Source organism: Lemur catta, chromosome 14, assembly GCF_020740605.2.
Source record: "Lemur catta isolate mLemCat1 chromosome 14, mLemCat1.pri, whole genome shotgun sequence".
NCBI classification, from domain to species: Eukaryota; Metazoa; Chordata; class Mammalia; order Primates; family Lemuridae; genus Lemur; species Lemur catta.
In genome coordinates, this window is record NC_059141.1 from 5811239 (window position 1) to 5826456 (window position 15218).

At 55.3% G+C, this 15218-nt stretch overlaps 1 protein-coding gene across 7 annotated transcripts in view; it reads left to right on the forward strand.

The window, feature by feature from the left end:
- Window positions 1–14916, forward strand: part of CTBP2 (C-terminal binding protein 2) — a 147663-nt gene extending 132747 nt beyond the window's left edge. For all 7 annotated transcript variants that reach the window (XM_045568001.1, XM_045568003.1, XM_045568005.1 and 4 more), the window contains 8 exons: window positions 757–911; window positions 1144–1288; window positions 5523–5729; window positions 8820–9034; window positions 9468–9598; window positions 10124–10251; window positions 10725–10842; window positions 13559–14916. In XM_045568001.1, the coding sequence (XP_045423957.1) occupies window positions 757–911; window positions 1144–1288; window positions 5523–5729; window positions 8820–9034; window positions 9468–9598; window positions 10124–10251; window positions 10725–10842; window positions 13559–13739 (1280 nt within the window). In that variant the 3' untranslated portion in view covers window positions 13740–14916. The remainder of the gene's footprint in view (window positions 1–756; window positions 912–1143; window positions 1289–5522; window positions 5730–8819; window positions 9035–9467; window positions 9599–10123; window positions 10252–10724; window positions 10843–13558) is intronic.
- The last annotated feature ends 302 nt before the right edge of the window (window positions 14917–15218 follow it).

Consider the following 15218-nt stretch of genomic DNA (forward strand, 5'->3'; position numbering starts at 1 on the left):
GAGATTGTCAGGGCCTTCTGGCTTCGCTGGACGAATGGCTCCTCCTGGGCTGTGGGCGGGCTTGACGGGGCGTGTGCCTGCAGGGCATGGCCGTGTGGCAGAGGGCAGGTTAAGGCATCACCACGCCCACCCTGGTGAACATCTAGAAGCTTCCGTGTTGGTCTGGTTGGAATCGCCGGAGAGTCTGTGCCTGGACCTGCAGGGAGGGGCCTGCTGGGGCCTCTGCCCTCACTGCTCTCCTTAGACCTTGTTGGCAGCACCAGGATCTGTCAGAATTGACCTGGTGACTCGGACTAGTCTGGGCAGCCACTGGCTCTGCGGTCCCCTGAGACGTCTGCTCCCCTGGGCCTGCCGGCCTCGTGCACAGCTTCTCCGTCCCGGACTGGCCCCCGCTGCTCACCTGGCGCAGGGCGGGGCTGGGAGAGTTGCTGTGTCTCCGCGGGTTCTCCAGGAAGTTCCTGATCCCCTGTCGTGTTTGTGTTGAGGAGCAGCTGGTGCTGGAGCAGGCGGGGCTGGCACAGCAAGGGGACCGGGTCCCGCCCACTCTGGCCTTGGTGCCCCTGTCTTTGGCCTCGGCTGTGGTCTGGGGGCAGGCGAGGGGGTGGCGCGGTGCGGGTGGGGTGCGGGTGGGGGCTCCTCTCCGTGGAAACGGCCCCGCTGGAGCCGCTGCAGGCAGAGGCTGGGCTCCTCCCTGCTCCTCCCCAGGGTGGGTCGCAGGCCGCCCGCCGACCGTGCCCCCGCCCTCCCTCTGCACAGGTATCCGCCCCCAGATCATGAACGGCCCCCTGCACCCCCGCCCCCTGGTGGCACTGCTGGACGGCCGCGACTGCACCGTGGAGATGCCCATCCTGAAGGACCTGGCCACCGTGGCCTTCTGTGACGCCCAGTCCACTCAGGAGATCCACGAGAAGGTGGGCCCGCCCTGCCCGGCTGGGGGCCGCTCTGTCCTTGGGGTTACCTCATTAGGCCACCCCTGCCCCAGTTAGGCCTCCGGAGTCACCAGCTGGCCCCAAAACAGCCGCGTCTCCAGCTTGTCGTTTTCCTACCGAAATCCGGTGCTTGAGGTTCCAGGGTGACCCCGGGTGGCGCCAATGGGCCGTGCGGAGCTCAGCGCTGACCCTTGTGCTCTGCTGCCCGACGCAGGTGTTAAACGAGGCCGTGGGCGCCATGATGTACCACACCATCACCCTCACCAGGGAGGACCTGGAGAAGTTCAAGGCCCTGAGAGTGATCGTGCGGATAGGCAGCGGCTACGACAATGTGGACATCAAGGCCGCGGGCGAGCTCGGTGAGTGTGTGGCAGCACTGGGCCTTGCAGGTGGGCTTGGTAGGGAAGGAGCCAGAGCGGGGACCACGGAGCAGCCACGTCTGGCTGCAGAGGGGTCTGAGGGCTTTGTCATCCCCGCCTCCACGTACCACATGGCATGTGCCTTGGAACAACCCAAAGCAAGATGAGCCAATGGGCTCTTCCCCTGAAGCAGCCACGTGTCCCCTGAACTGCCCCTGCTGGGTGTGCAGCTCTGGGGTTCCCTCCAGTCCTGGGATGTGGCCCCCTCCCAAGGGCTCCCGTCCACACAGGAACCTGGGCCTCGTCCTCGGGGAGAGCGGCCCCAGCAGAACCTGGCCGGTTCAGGCCAAAGCAGGTGCCCAGCCACGTGGATGGTAGAGGTTTCAAAAGAAGCACAGGCAGCAGATGAGAACGGGCAAGTGGGGGGTGAAGGCTGCTGCTTGCACTCCTGGCCACAAGCACCCAAGGGGGCCATGGTGCAGTGGCCTCTCCGTCCCAGCGCCTGGTGTGGCTCCAGATGCGCTGTTGGCAGCGGCATGAGGAGCCTGGCACCTAGGATCTCGGGAGAGGCCCAGGAAGATCTCTGTACTTGCTCTGTGTTTGAAATAAGCCACCCCAGCACGTTGGCCTGGGGGTTATACTCCACCTCATGAGCACTGAGGTGCCCAAAATTCATGAGGCTTCTAAGGGATCCCTTAGAACGACCAGGCACCTGGGCCCAGTGGGTAGCACAGCAGCCTGGCCTTGCTGTGGCCCTTCCCGGGGTCTGTTGCCCCAGGGGGCCCCGGTGCTCCAGAGACAGGCTGGGTTGTGTGACCCGTGCACAGCCAAGGCCCAGGTCTGAACCCCAACACTGCAGACACCTGACAGTTCTGCCCACAGATACCGCCTGCCACGTTCTCAGCCCAGGCGACTCCAGTGGGCTCCAGCTTTTTCTGCACGGTCCCAGCCTGGGGCTCTGCATGGTGGGCAGGGGGGTTCTTGCAGTTGTTAGTCCCTCGTGTGCATTCGGGGTGCAGGTGAGTTGGGGGTGCGAGCAGGGTGGGCGGCCAGCCTGTCGGTGGCCCTGGGTGTCTGGACGCAGTTGGGAGGGGCTGCCCCAGAGGAGAAGACACGACTCGACTTGGTCATTTGTCTAGCGCTGCACGGATGTGTCTTAGAAGGAGAAAGGGTCAGATGGATTCCAGGCTCCTCACAGGGCCTGGAGCAGTGGCAGCTTTGGGAGCAAGGCCGTCACCCTCCGCTGCGCCCGGCCTCATTGTCACTCTGAGCCCCTCTTTGTTGCAGCAGAGAAACTCGGGGGGATGAGTCTTCAGAAGTGTGTTTAATATAAACTGAAATTTTCCATTTTCCCCTGGCACCAACAGGGACCCATTTTTGTTTGAAAACGAATGTTCTTTGTGCTCTTAGTAGAGCTGAAATCCCAAGTTTGAACGCTGGAGGAGAACACGACTGCATGTGCCCAGAGAGCCCAGGTGTTAACGCCAAACAGCCGAGAGGGCAGGTCCTTGGGGGTGGAATTTTATTTCTCCAGTTGCAGAAGAGCCTCAGGCAGACTGTGGGGGCCAGAAAGAACCGAGGCCCTCAAATCCTGGGACTGGTGAGAAGAGCCAGGTGGGAGGTTGTGTGCCCGGAGTCCTGAGGCCCATGGAAGACAGCGGGGCTGAGAAATGCAGTTTTTCTGGTGTATTTTGGAGGTTTTGTTTTGGTTTGGTTTTTTGTTTGTTTTTTGAGATAAGGTCTCACTCTTTTGTCCAGGCTCACTGCAGCCTTGAACTCCTGGGCTCAACCAATACTCCTGCTTCAGCCTCACTAGTAGCTGGGACTAGAGGCACCAGCCGCCACACCCAGCTAAATTTTTTTTTTTTTTTTTTTTTGAGATGGGGTCTTGATACGGTGCCCAGGCTGGTCTCAACTCTTAGCCTCAAACAAACACCCTCTTCCTTGACCTCCCAAGGTGCTGGGAAGAAGGGCTGTGAGGTGGTGTGAGTGGTGGCATTTTCACTGGTCCTGGTCCCATCTGATAAGGGAGCTGCTTGGGAGACGTCTGCTGGGCCCTTTCAAAGGGCACTTTTCAAACGGTGGAGTCTGTCTCCAAGCGTGTTTGACCCTCAGGGCTTCGATAAGGAGGGCTGAGACAGGCAGGTGGCTGCAGGCACATGCTCCTCCCCATGGAAGGGCCCAGAGGACAGGCCCCTCTGTGTTCTGAGAGGAGGCATACTCTGGGGCCACAAAACTCAGAGCTGGCAGCCCCGAAGAGAGCCAGGGCGAGGCTCTGTCTTGTCTGCCGTCCTCCCCAGGAAGCAGGAAGCAGGACAGGGAGGGAAGTGGCTGGAGGCCAGGAGTCCTAGAGCAGAGCCAGGAGTCTGACGCCCTGGGGCTATTTCAACTTGCCCATCCAGTTTGCAGCCTGGTGGTACTTTCAAAGGGATTACAGCAAAGAATCACAGCACTGACGGGGAGCGGAAAGGCAGCTCAGCTGTTGGGGGCCATGTTCGTGGGCTCCCACGAGGCTGGCATTCTTGACCCGTGGGCATGAGAACCGTACTTCACGGGCATTTGGGGGATTCTCTACAGAGCGGTGGAGAAAGGTTTTCACTTCAGAAGGTGATAAGGGCTATGGCGTTTCCTGGCAAAGGCACCACTGCCACTGGGGCAAGAAGGTTCCCGGTCCCCAGCAGTGCCCGCAGCTCTCATTCCCCGCTCACTCGCTCCCGGTCTGTGCACGCTGGTTCTCCAAATGGGCATCAAAGCCAAGAAGCTAAATGTCCAGGTTCTGCTGTGAAGACCGAGCAGATACCCTGCCTCAGTCTCCCTCTGTGCACCCATCCCCACCCCGTGCCGCTGTGCGTGTGGCTGAGCCAGGGCAGCGGCATCCCGGCCAGCGGCTGTGCCTGCGCCAGAGTCTCTGGGGTCCCGTCCTGCTGCCGGACCCTCCGGCTCTCAGGAATGGAAATTGTCCTGACTGGCAAGGATTTTCCTAAACGTTGCGCCAGCCTCTGTTAATAGTCACGTGGCACGTGATCAACCCACAGTTCTGTGACGAGTTTTCAGATACGCTGGGCCCCTGCTCTGCGGGATTACTGACGTCCACTCACGGGAAAGGAGGTCAGTTGAGAACATGATCAAACACCTGGTCCCTGGCAGGGGTCTGTGGCCCAGAAGAGCCCTTGTCGGCCAGGTGGGGTGGGCAGAATGTCATCCACTCGTGGCTTTGCACTCTCTGAGCTGTGTCCTGCTGAGGGGTCACTCATCAGGGACCTCAGGGCAGCCCTTGTGAGGCAGACCCCGTCCCCCGCTAGAGGGGGCTCCTCTGCACTGTAGGTCCATTTCCTATGCGGTGGACCCCCGCTGCCAGGTGCTTTCTGTCCCCACCCCCAGTCCTGCAAAGAGAAGGTGGAGTCCGCCTGCCTCATGTGTCCCTTGTGGGGAGAGCTGCTTCCTCGGGCTCCCAAACCTGAGATTCAGAGAGAGCCATTTGACCTGGGCCCCTCCTCGGAACTTGTTGCCTGGCAGGCCCCAGGCTGGCTGCTGCACCCACCCTGGAGAGGTCCCTCTGCTTCATCCCAGCCCCGGCTCAGCCCCAAGCTCCTCGGACGAGGGAGGGCATCCTGTCTGCTCTGTCCTTCCAGCCAGAGTTGGTGCCGATCAGGGGCCACAGAATTACATGGTTGGACCCAGACATCAGTTCCGTCCCATTCCAGCCCTTGCTCGCATCATCCGCTTGGGAGTGGAGGGTTGTTTTGTTTTTTTTTTTAACTTGATAACAACGTGATTGTTTGCATTAACCTCAATATCCTACAAAAGGCCGTTCTCCTTTGCCGCTGCCGGCCCCACAGGGACCCTGGGTGCTTTGGGCCTGGGCGGGGTCTACTTTCAGGCCTCCGTGGTCTTCTGGTCGCCCCACCGCAGTGCTGCCAGGGTGGGTCTGAGACCCCCACTAGCTTCCTGCTGCTCTGGGACACCCTTTGGGACTTGGTGCTGGCCTGGGAGGAAGGAAACTTGCTCACGCCCAGTCTCCGAGCAGCAGGAGCTGAGCTGCCTGTGAGCGAGTCCTGGACCGACAGTGCCCATTGGGGTGGACGTGGGGACCAAAGCGTCCTGCACATCAGCCAGGGGGTCTGCTGACCGCCGGCCCGAGCCCAGTGGGCCTCCCCTGGGGCCACACAGCTAGTAGTGACAAACCTGAGAACTTGAGACTCTCTCACCTCGGGCCTTGTCCTCCCCCTCGCAGGGATTGCCGTGTGCAACATCCCGTCCGCCGCCGTGGAAGAGACAGCCGACTCCACCATCTGCCACATCCTCAACCTGTACCGGCGGAACACGTGGCTGTACCAGGCGCTGCGGGAGGGCACGCGGGTACAGAGCGTGGAGCAGATCCGCGAGGTGGCCTCGGGAGCAGCCCGCATCCGCGGGGAGACGCTGGGCCTCATCGGCTTCGGTACGTGCCAGGGCCGGCTCGGGGACCCCCAGGAGAGGCAGGCCTGCCCGGCAGGTTCCCTGCGGTGGTGACTGAGAGGTGCTTGCTGTGGGCCAGAGCGGGGCTGGTGCCCTCTGCCAAGTGCAGGGCTGGGAGGTTGGGGTCAAGACCGATCGGGGAACAGGCCCCAGAGGTGAGATCTGGGCTGGTTCTGGAAGGATGGGTCCGTGTTGGTGTTGGGGGTACGTAGCGGGACGGCATTCGCCAGGATGGGCTGTGTGCCCTGTGGGGTTCTAACGGCCTTGCAGGTGCCAGGAGGCCCGGCTCCCGAAGGCCTTTGAATGCCATGCTGGGGTGGCATAGGGAGGCAGCAGCTTGGAAAGCTCACCCTAGAGTGGGGCGGGAAAAGGCCTTTCTGGACCCGCTACGGCCTGTCGGAGACACGAGGGCCCAGGAGGGTCTGCAGCCGGTGCGGGGCGGACTCCACAAGAGGGTGAGCCGTGATGGGAAGCAGCCTGGCCCACAGGCAGCTGGCCCGGCCCCCCCAGCCCCAGTCCATGCCGCGCACCTCACCCTGTCACTAGCTCTGTGACCTCGTGGGAATTGCTGGACCTTTCGTGCTTCACTTTCCCAACCTTTAAATAGGAAACGGTGGGTGGGGAGCACACAGCCTCTTGGGTATCGGAGCGTGAGAGCACGTGCATGGGGCAGGTAGTTCGGTTTGGGCTTCCAGAAGACTCCCCAAGCCATCACTCGGGTTTCCGGGTCCATGAGAGCCACGATGCTTTTTGCACCCCCGGCCCCACTGGGGACCTGGGAGCAGCCTGCGTGAGGACGAGGTTGCCGGGCACTTCCAGGGGTGCACGTCCTCCCGTCCCCCACAGGGCACGGTCGCCGGGCGCTGGCCCAGCCTGACAGCGGGGCCGAGCTGAAGTGCCAGGTCCTTCCCACGCCCGGGAAGCCGCGCTGTTCTCAAAGGACGCCATCCTGTTTCGGCTTTTCCTAAGTGGGCGCCACAAAATGACTTTGTAAGAAACGTAGACACGGGTGTGGCCACTGCGGTGCCCACTGTGCTTCCTGGGGCTCCCGGAGATGGTTCGTCTCCTCGTCTTCAGGCTTCAGGTGGTCCCTGGCCAGGTGGCAGAGCCGGGCAGTGGCCGAGAGTGGCCCCGCTGCGTGGCGGGAACCTCACTGGCACACGCTGGTGTCGGGCTTCTGGTTCCAGCCATCACAGGAACTCACCACGGGGTCATTGCCTTGGCTGGGCCCTCGTCACCCGACTTTGGAGGACCTCAGGATATCGAGGCCAACCCCGTTTTCTCAAGACTGTAGCTAACCACGGCCACAGTCTTCCTGGGTGCCGACACACACACTGTCATCGTCTCTCCTACTACCTTTGCAAGTCTCTCCGTAGCCTTCCAGAACTGTCGCAGTGAGACAGGAGGGGGCATGGTTGCAGGCAGCTGGGGCGCAGCACGGCTGCCCTGCTGGGGGCTGGTGGCCTTCCCTGGCCTCAGGCCCCCCGGGCAGCCACGGCAGCATCCTCCCGGCCAGCTCAGGCTGTCGGGGCAGGCGGGCACCGAGCTGGTGCTGCCGGCCAGGGCTTCTCTTCTGCAGGGACTGGGTTTTGATTAAGTCCCACGTAACAGAATGGAGTCACTCAGTATTTAGCCAAAAAATCTCACGGCCAAAGTGGAAACTAGTGGAAAGATTGGTATCTGTGAATTCATGGAAGACAAGACCACTGAGGAATAATGCCCGGCCGGTCAGCACCGTTGCACTGAAACCGGGGCTGGGCTCCGGCTGCTCTTCCACAGGCCCCTGAGGCCCTGGATCTGCGGGGCGGCAGGCGGGGGTTGAGGGGGGAATGTTCTCGGATGAACGTGTGGCAGGAGGGTGACAAAACCACAGAACGGGGTAAAGGAGGGTCCCGATCCCGTGGTGCACAAGCACTCAGCAGGCACGTGCTAGGACCATCAGCGCCAGGCTCCCCGTACGGCAGGGGGACCCGTGAGTCCAGCCACGCCCCATCCCAGTACTGCCTGCCCCTCTGTCCCTCCACGCAGGTATGGCTGGAGCTCCATGGGTGACATTGAAGAGGGATGATCTGATGGGACGTGCCCCCTGCTGGTGGCCCTGCGGCCGGCCCTTGTGGTTGAGCAGCTTATGAACCCTTGGCCTCTAGACCACTGCAGTTTTACGAGTTGTGCCTTTGGTTGGGTGGAGCTTTAGCAGGAGGGCAAAACCCACCAGCAAGTTCCCTCAAAGGCGGCTTCCTGCCCGGAAATGTCCATCTTCCCTTCTTCCTTCGTCCCGGCCTGCACAGGGCACCACGACTTTAGATGAACAGTCATCCTGTGATCTCCCCAGTAGAGCCCAGGCGAGCCTCACTTGAGTCATTTTGCTTACAAAATGCTGACGGCTGCTGTGGGGAGCAGGAAGTGCTGTTCAGGGGATCTGTGGGTTTGTGACATGACAGCCACAGGGGTGTCAGGACACCTGCTTGTCCTGTGAGGTGACACGGGTGATAACTTGCTGGAGGCCCAGACTGGAAGCTGGAGACGGGCAAGAAGCTCCACCAGCCGGGCAGGCCCAAGCCTGACAGACACGTGCCCCTGCCTCCCAGCCAAAGAGGGGTTTCACGCGGCCGGGTTGTGCTCGGGCGGGACTGCAGGGTCAGTTTTAATCACTTTACCCCTTGTACGAGCAAGCCCTACAGTAGGCAGGAGGATGACACCCCCTGTTAGACATCGAGAGCAATAATTGAAGCTCATATTAAGCAGCCTGCTGTGCAAACAAAAAGTGGGGAGATTAGGAGCTGAAATTCACGTGATGTTGCAGCTGGAGGAAGGACGCGTGGGGTTCACTAGAACATTCTAATTGCATTTGAAAATGTCCACGATAAGGAAGTTTTAAAGAGCCCGTGCTGTGGCCAATACAAGCTGCAGCCTCAGCCCGAGCCCCCCATCCCGCGTCAGCCCTAGCGTGCACCCTCTGGGGCATGCGGTCCCTCGGGGGGACGGCAAGCTCGCGCTCGCTTGAGCAACAGTGGGACAGCCGGGCCGGGCCGGGCCGTGGGCGCACTCACCTGGACACTCTGTTTCCGCACAGGTCGCACGGGGCAGGCGGTTGCCGTTCGAGCCAAGGCCTTTGGATTCAGCGTCATATTTTATGACCCCTACTTGCAGGATGGGATAGAGCGGTCCCTGGGCGTGCAGAGGGTCTACACCCTGCAGGACTTGCTGTATCAGAGTGACTGCGTCTCCTTGCACTGCAATCTCAATGAACATAACCACCACCTCATCAATGACTTTACTATAAAGCAGGTAATTTGAGAACAGACGCCCTCAGAGCCTGGAAGCTTCTGTTGAAAGGCGGCAGCTGCTGCTGTGGGCACAAGAAGGGATGGGAAATGGTTCGTGGACGTGCTGGTGAGCGGGGATGCGAGTCCCTGGGACAAACCCTGCCACGAGCTGAGCCAGGCCTGACAGAGGGACAGGAGCTGGCCAAGCACCTAGCTGGCTTCCCTCCCACGTGACCCAGCACAGCTGCGACCCTCCCAGCTTCTCGGGACCAAGGGAAAGTGAGCCCCAGCCTCCAGCTCCGGCCAAGCCTGGCTACCCCTTCCTCAAACTGCAGCACCCACGTTACGCAGCCAGACCAGCAGGACCCTGGGTCGCAGCTTTCTTCCTTAACCTCGGCACAGGAGCCTCACACGGTGGTGGCATGCGTGTAACCGGGTTTTCTTCACTTCCGCAGATGAGGCAAGGAGCGTTCCTCGTAAACGCGGCCCGCGGAGGCCTGGTGGACGAGAAAGCCTTAGCCCAGGCCCTCAAGGAGGGCAGGATACGAGGGGCAGCCCTCGACGTACACGAATCAGAACCCTTCAGGTAGGTGTGGCCAGACCGCCCGGCCAGGCGCCTGCAGGCTCCTGCACACCTGCCCCCACGCTCGGAAACGGGGCAGTTTCCCAAACGGGTCCCTGGGGAGGAAGCTCCAGAGACATTTAGAGTCTCCGATCTTCAAGGATTATGCTGTGTTCTCACTAACCGCAAAAGGGCCAGAAGCTCCCCAAAGGTCATCAGAAAAAGTAGAAGCAGAAAAATGCTGGTGGTGGTTTTGGTCTGTAGACAAACAGGCTTCACCTGTGCCCAGAGTGTTGATTGTGGTCAGACGAGGGCAAGCCTCAGCAGAACTGGGTTTGTTCCTATTTGATCCAGTTATCCCCAACACTGTTCTTACAGAAGAGTTTTTGATAATTACATTCAAACACTCCCAACCTTTATAAAGTACGATCCAAAATGTCCCTCTATCTCATATTTACGTAGCTGCCATTCTACATGGCCACAGGTTCCCTTTGATGGGGGGCAGGGAACGGACTCAACTCTTCCCACTTACTGTGTTTTCTGCATCAGCTTCGCGCAGGGTCCACTGAAGGATGCACCAAACCTCATCTGCACTCCGCACACGGCCTGGTATAGTGAGCAGGCGTCACTAGAGATGAGGGAGGCCGCTGCCACGGAGATCCGCCGGGCAATCACAGGTGAGCCCGTCTGTCGCCAGCCTGGCCTGCGGAGGGGACACTCGGCTCCACGGCGGAGCCACCTCTAAACCTGCTGGTTACAGGTGGCTGTATAGGTGGAATTCGCTTTTAGGGTCAGGCTAATTAAATTTTGCACAAGTCACACCCCGTTTACGTAAGCCCTGAACAGAATTTCGAGAGGGAACCAGTCCCCTTCAGTCCAGCCAGTGTGCACTGCACGCTGCGGAGGCGGCTCCAGGCGGAGGCAGGAAGGTCCCGGCGGAAGCCCAGAGCCGAAGAGCTCGAAGGCTTGGGCCCTTGGCCATCTCACCTTCTGTGAAAAGGGCCAGCACTCTTATTACACAGGAAGACTTGACTTCAGGCTTCTCTCAACACAAATATTTTAGGTCATTTCACCCCAGGAGCAGCTAAGTATAATAGTGACATCATTGTGACCTTTAAAAGCATGATTAATTTTAATCGTTTTACTCCAGGTCGCATCCCAGAAAGCTTAAGAAACTGTGTGAACAAGGAGTTCTTTGTCACGTCAGCCCCGTGGTCAGTAATAGACCAGCAGGCGATTCATCCCGAGCTCAATGGTGCCGCGTACAGGTGAGAAGAGGAGCCGGGTTGTCTCGGGCTGAGCCTCGCTCCCTTGGGGACAAGGGGGAGTTGGGGACTTGAGTGCTAAAGAAACATCAGCTTCATCAGTGGGATTCGGGTGTGCTGTCCTTTCAGTTCTAATGGCTCATTTCCAAGAAACAAATATGACTGCCTAAAACTGGTAGACAGAAATTTCTATTTTTAGAAGGGAGGTAGGGATAGGGAGCTAGGCCTTGCCCCTCTTTCTGAAGCCATTTGAAAACAGGGTTTCTAGTAGTAAAAAAGTTACAGATGAGATCTTCAAGGGGAAAGACCTGTTAGTGATTTTATCTTCTAATTTGAATCGTTTTAACTATTCTGCTCAGTGAACTGTACAATCAACTAAGGATAATACCCTTGTCCACAAGTTAAGAATGATAAAAGGTGTAACGGTAGCGATGTTAGGGAGTGCAGAATGGGGGGTGGGTAAAGGCGGGACCCCTTCAAGGGAGCAGTGGTTTTGATTTGTGGTATTTCCTGTGGTTCGTTCTCTTCCACCCTCCTGAACCCATAACTGCTGTGATCCAGGAAGTAAGTCGATCCTTCATGCATAAAGGAGGAAAGCTGCAGCCCTGAATCCAAGAAGACATTCTTCCCATACTCTAACCCAGGGTTTCCCACTCTTGGCAACGCTCGCATTGGAGGCCAGATGCTTCTCTTGTGGTGGCCCTGCCTGTGCGCTGTAGGATGTTTAGCAGCGTCCCTGGCTTCCACCTACCAGATGCCAGTAACACCTGCCACTTCCAATTGTGGCTGTTGAAAATGTCTCCAAACATTGCCGCATGTCCCCTGCTTTAACCGTAGGGACCAGAGGTTGGTAAAGTACAGTTTGTGTGCTGAAGGCTGACTCTGAAGAAGCCATGCTGTTGCTGCCGGCCATGTGGCTTTCTTTGCATTCTGTAGGGCCCCACCTTTTTGCCCTTATAACCGGGCTCCCCTGCTTACTGATGTTGGTGGCCCATCCTTGTCCTGCACATAGTCCAAGGCTCTTAGGGCCCCCGGAGCATTAAATGTGTCCTGAGGGGCCATACCTGGAGGGACCCCATCAAACAGTCCTTCTGGAGAGGTCCGGGGAGTGCTGACTGGTGTTAGTGGTGTGCTGGGGCAGCGTGGCTTCCACAGTAAGACACTGTCCCCTCTGGCTCAATTATAAAGGGTTTGAGAACTTCACAAGTAAGACTTGCTCTAAAGCACCTGCCTTGTGAGTACGTGTAAATACAGCACGTCCCATTTGTGCCTGAGAACCGTATGTTCTGTAGGTGGCCGATGCAGACTGTCCCCGAATACACAGCACCTCGCATATAAGATGAGCTAGTGTCTGGGCATTCGGAGGAAGGCCGGCGCTGAGCCAGCAGCCAGCACACCACTTCCCCTGTCCCACCTCGAGCCACGGGAGCATAAAAGTAACCAGCCTAGGAAGCCACTGACTTAATGAGTTCTGGCTGCTGTAACAAAGCGCTTCAGACTGGGTGGCTTCTAAACTGCAGAAATTTCTCTCAGTTCTGGAGGCTGGAAGTCTGCGGTCAGGGTGCCAGCAGGGTCGGGTTCTGGTGAGGGCAGTCTTCCAGGATGCAGACTACCAATTTTTCCCTGTGTCCTCACGTGACAGAAAGAGAGCCAGAGAGCTAACTGGGGCTCCCTTTTATAAGGGCACTAGACCCTCCTGGCCTGATCCCCTCCCAAAGGCCCTACCTCCTAATACCAGCACTTTTGGAGGGTTAGGATTTGAACTTGTGAACTGGGGGGGGGGGGGGGGGGCCACAAGCGTTCCATCTGTAACTCAACCGGTGCTTCACGCTGTCTGTTGGGAAATCATTATATCGGTGTACGTCATGAACACTTCCTAAGCAACCAGAAAACTTAGGAGTCTGCTTTGTACAAACTATGGTTTTTAATGCATTAACTGCCATGTGAGTTGAATTTAACTCACACTAGTTTTCAGCCGAGGACCTCGAGAAGCATATATGAAGTCACACTACCTTGGCAGCCGTGTGGTACGCAGGCGACCCGCTGCCTTGCCATGGCACACATGGTACGTGATGGGCGGCCCCCTGGGTAAAACCCTGCAGTTGATTCATGAGAATCGATGTTCTTATTGTTACAATTAATATTGACAATTTAATTCTAAAAATGTGGATTAAAGGAGTAAACGTCAATAAATTTTTTCTATTGTTTACCTTTAAATTACACTTAAGCCTGACAAGAAAAACACTTTACCCTTAATGAACTATTTTTCAAGTTTTCACATTGCTTTTTATATTACTAATTTTTGTTTCCATATTTTTTATTTAAAAAATAACATTTTTCATTACATTAGATAGGATCGTTTTATTTTCAAAATTTTTATTCTATTTTCATGGGAAAAAATTTTTTTTCTAGTGAGGCAGTCAATGTGTTAAACAGTACAGTATCCATGTTCATAATTAGTGTTGGGCTAGTATCTTCCTCTTATCTAAAAGCCACAAAATTGGTGGCCCAGTGTTCTGATTGGATTAGTTTTTTTTGACAATCAGGTGTCAATGTTTCATATAAAAAACTGTACTTCTCCTTGCTTTGGGGGTAGGGAAGACGACAAATTATTCCATAAAAATTGTGAAAAAAAAGACCAGAAGTAGGAAAAGATCCAATTAACTTGGCAACTTTCTGTCGTGGACTTAATCAAACCCCATTTCTGTGTCCTCCTCAGATACCCACCGGGCATCGTGGGCGTGGCTCCGGGAGGACTTCCTGCAGCCATGGAAGGGATCATCCCCGGAGGCATCCCAGTGACTCACAACCTCCCTACAGTGGCACACCCTTCCCAAGCGCCCTCTCCCAACCAGCCCACAAAACACGGGGACAATCGAGAGCACCCCAATGAGCAATAGCAGAGGATGCCAGAAGGTAATCGTTCAGAAAACCGGGACCAAGAGACAGTGGAAAATAGACGAACTAAGAGGAAAGGAATTTGACGGTCTTTTTAACTGATTTTGGACATACGCATCATTGATGTTGCAGTGTTAAAACTACAAGAGCTAGAAAACTGAAGATGTCGGCTTACGGAAGCGCTGAAAAGACTAGGACGTGATTTATTAACGACCAACTTCTGTTATTGTGTGTTAAGTTTTTCATCTGTGCATCAAATCACAAAGAATAAATAGAGCTTTTTCCTTTATCAGTCCCTTGGGCACAGCAGGTCCTGAGCATTCTGCTCTAGAATGTTGCATCAAGAGTTCCAAACATCAAAATAAAAAATATTAAGAGGAAATCCCCATCCTATGACTCTAGTCCCTTCGGTCTACAGGGCCTGGTTACCTCTTTTTGCTAATAGGAAGATTAAATTACTACAAAATGGGGAGAAAACTGCCTGTGTTAGACATCTGCACGCATAGGATTGAAGACAGTACAGGCTCCTGTACAGAGAAGTGTCTTTTTCACATCTGAACTGCATACTGAGCGGGCAAGTTGGTTGTAAGTTCAGTAAAACCCTCTGATGATGCAAAAAAAAAAAAAAAAAGTATTAAGTTTCACAAGCTGTTTGTACTCAAATATATTTTCTCAGTTTCAGATCCTCAGCTATTTTATTGAGTGGAAAGTCTTGAACTAAAAGGGTTCAAGAAGAATAATGTTGCATTTCCTTATGTCTCAGGAAACACTTTTTATGGTAACTTGTCAGATTGTCTATGAACAAACCCACTTTTTTAGACATTGATAAAGTCTTCTTTTCTTCACGTGATATTTTATACAAGAACACTTCAGATGTATTAGATGTGACTGATTTTAACAAATCCTATTAGATTTGTATCAACTAGTTACATGTTCTATTCATAGTCTTTTGTGAATCATTGCCTTTTGTTTAAAAAGATGGCCTATTTTGAGCCTTTGTATAGGTACATTCCTGTTTTTGTGACAAAAGAAAAACTTTAAAACTGTCCCAAACAGAAAAATAATGGCTATCAGAAGTATGTTTTGTTTTAGTGTGAGTTACCGTTACTGTATTTGTTTATTGTAAAGGTGGACATTTAGCATTCAGTGCAGTTTTCAATAAAAAGTAATTGAAATTTCTGTTAAGTTCTGAAATTCAAGTACATCTCACCAATGTAAAAAAAGTTCTCTATTTGAGATGTTTAAAGGCAACTGCATTGTCACTTAGCCAATATCCAACTCTTGTGATTCCAGGGTTCTATTTGCCTAATCCAGACTCAAGAATGCTGACAATTACCTCATGTGATAGTTTAATTGAAAATCAAAACCTCATACAAGTCCATCATTATCAAATCATGCCATCCTTAAGATGAAATAGTGGATCAGAGCTAAGTCAATTCAAGAAACAAAGTTGCTTGTGTTTTGATTTTAATTTACCCCAA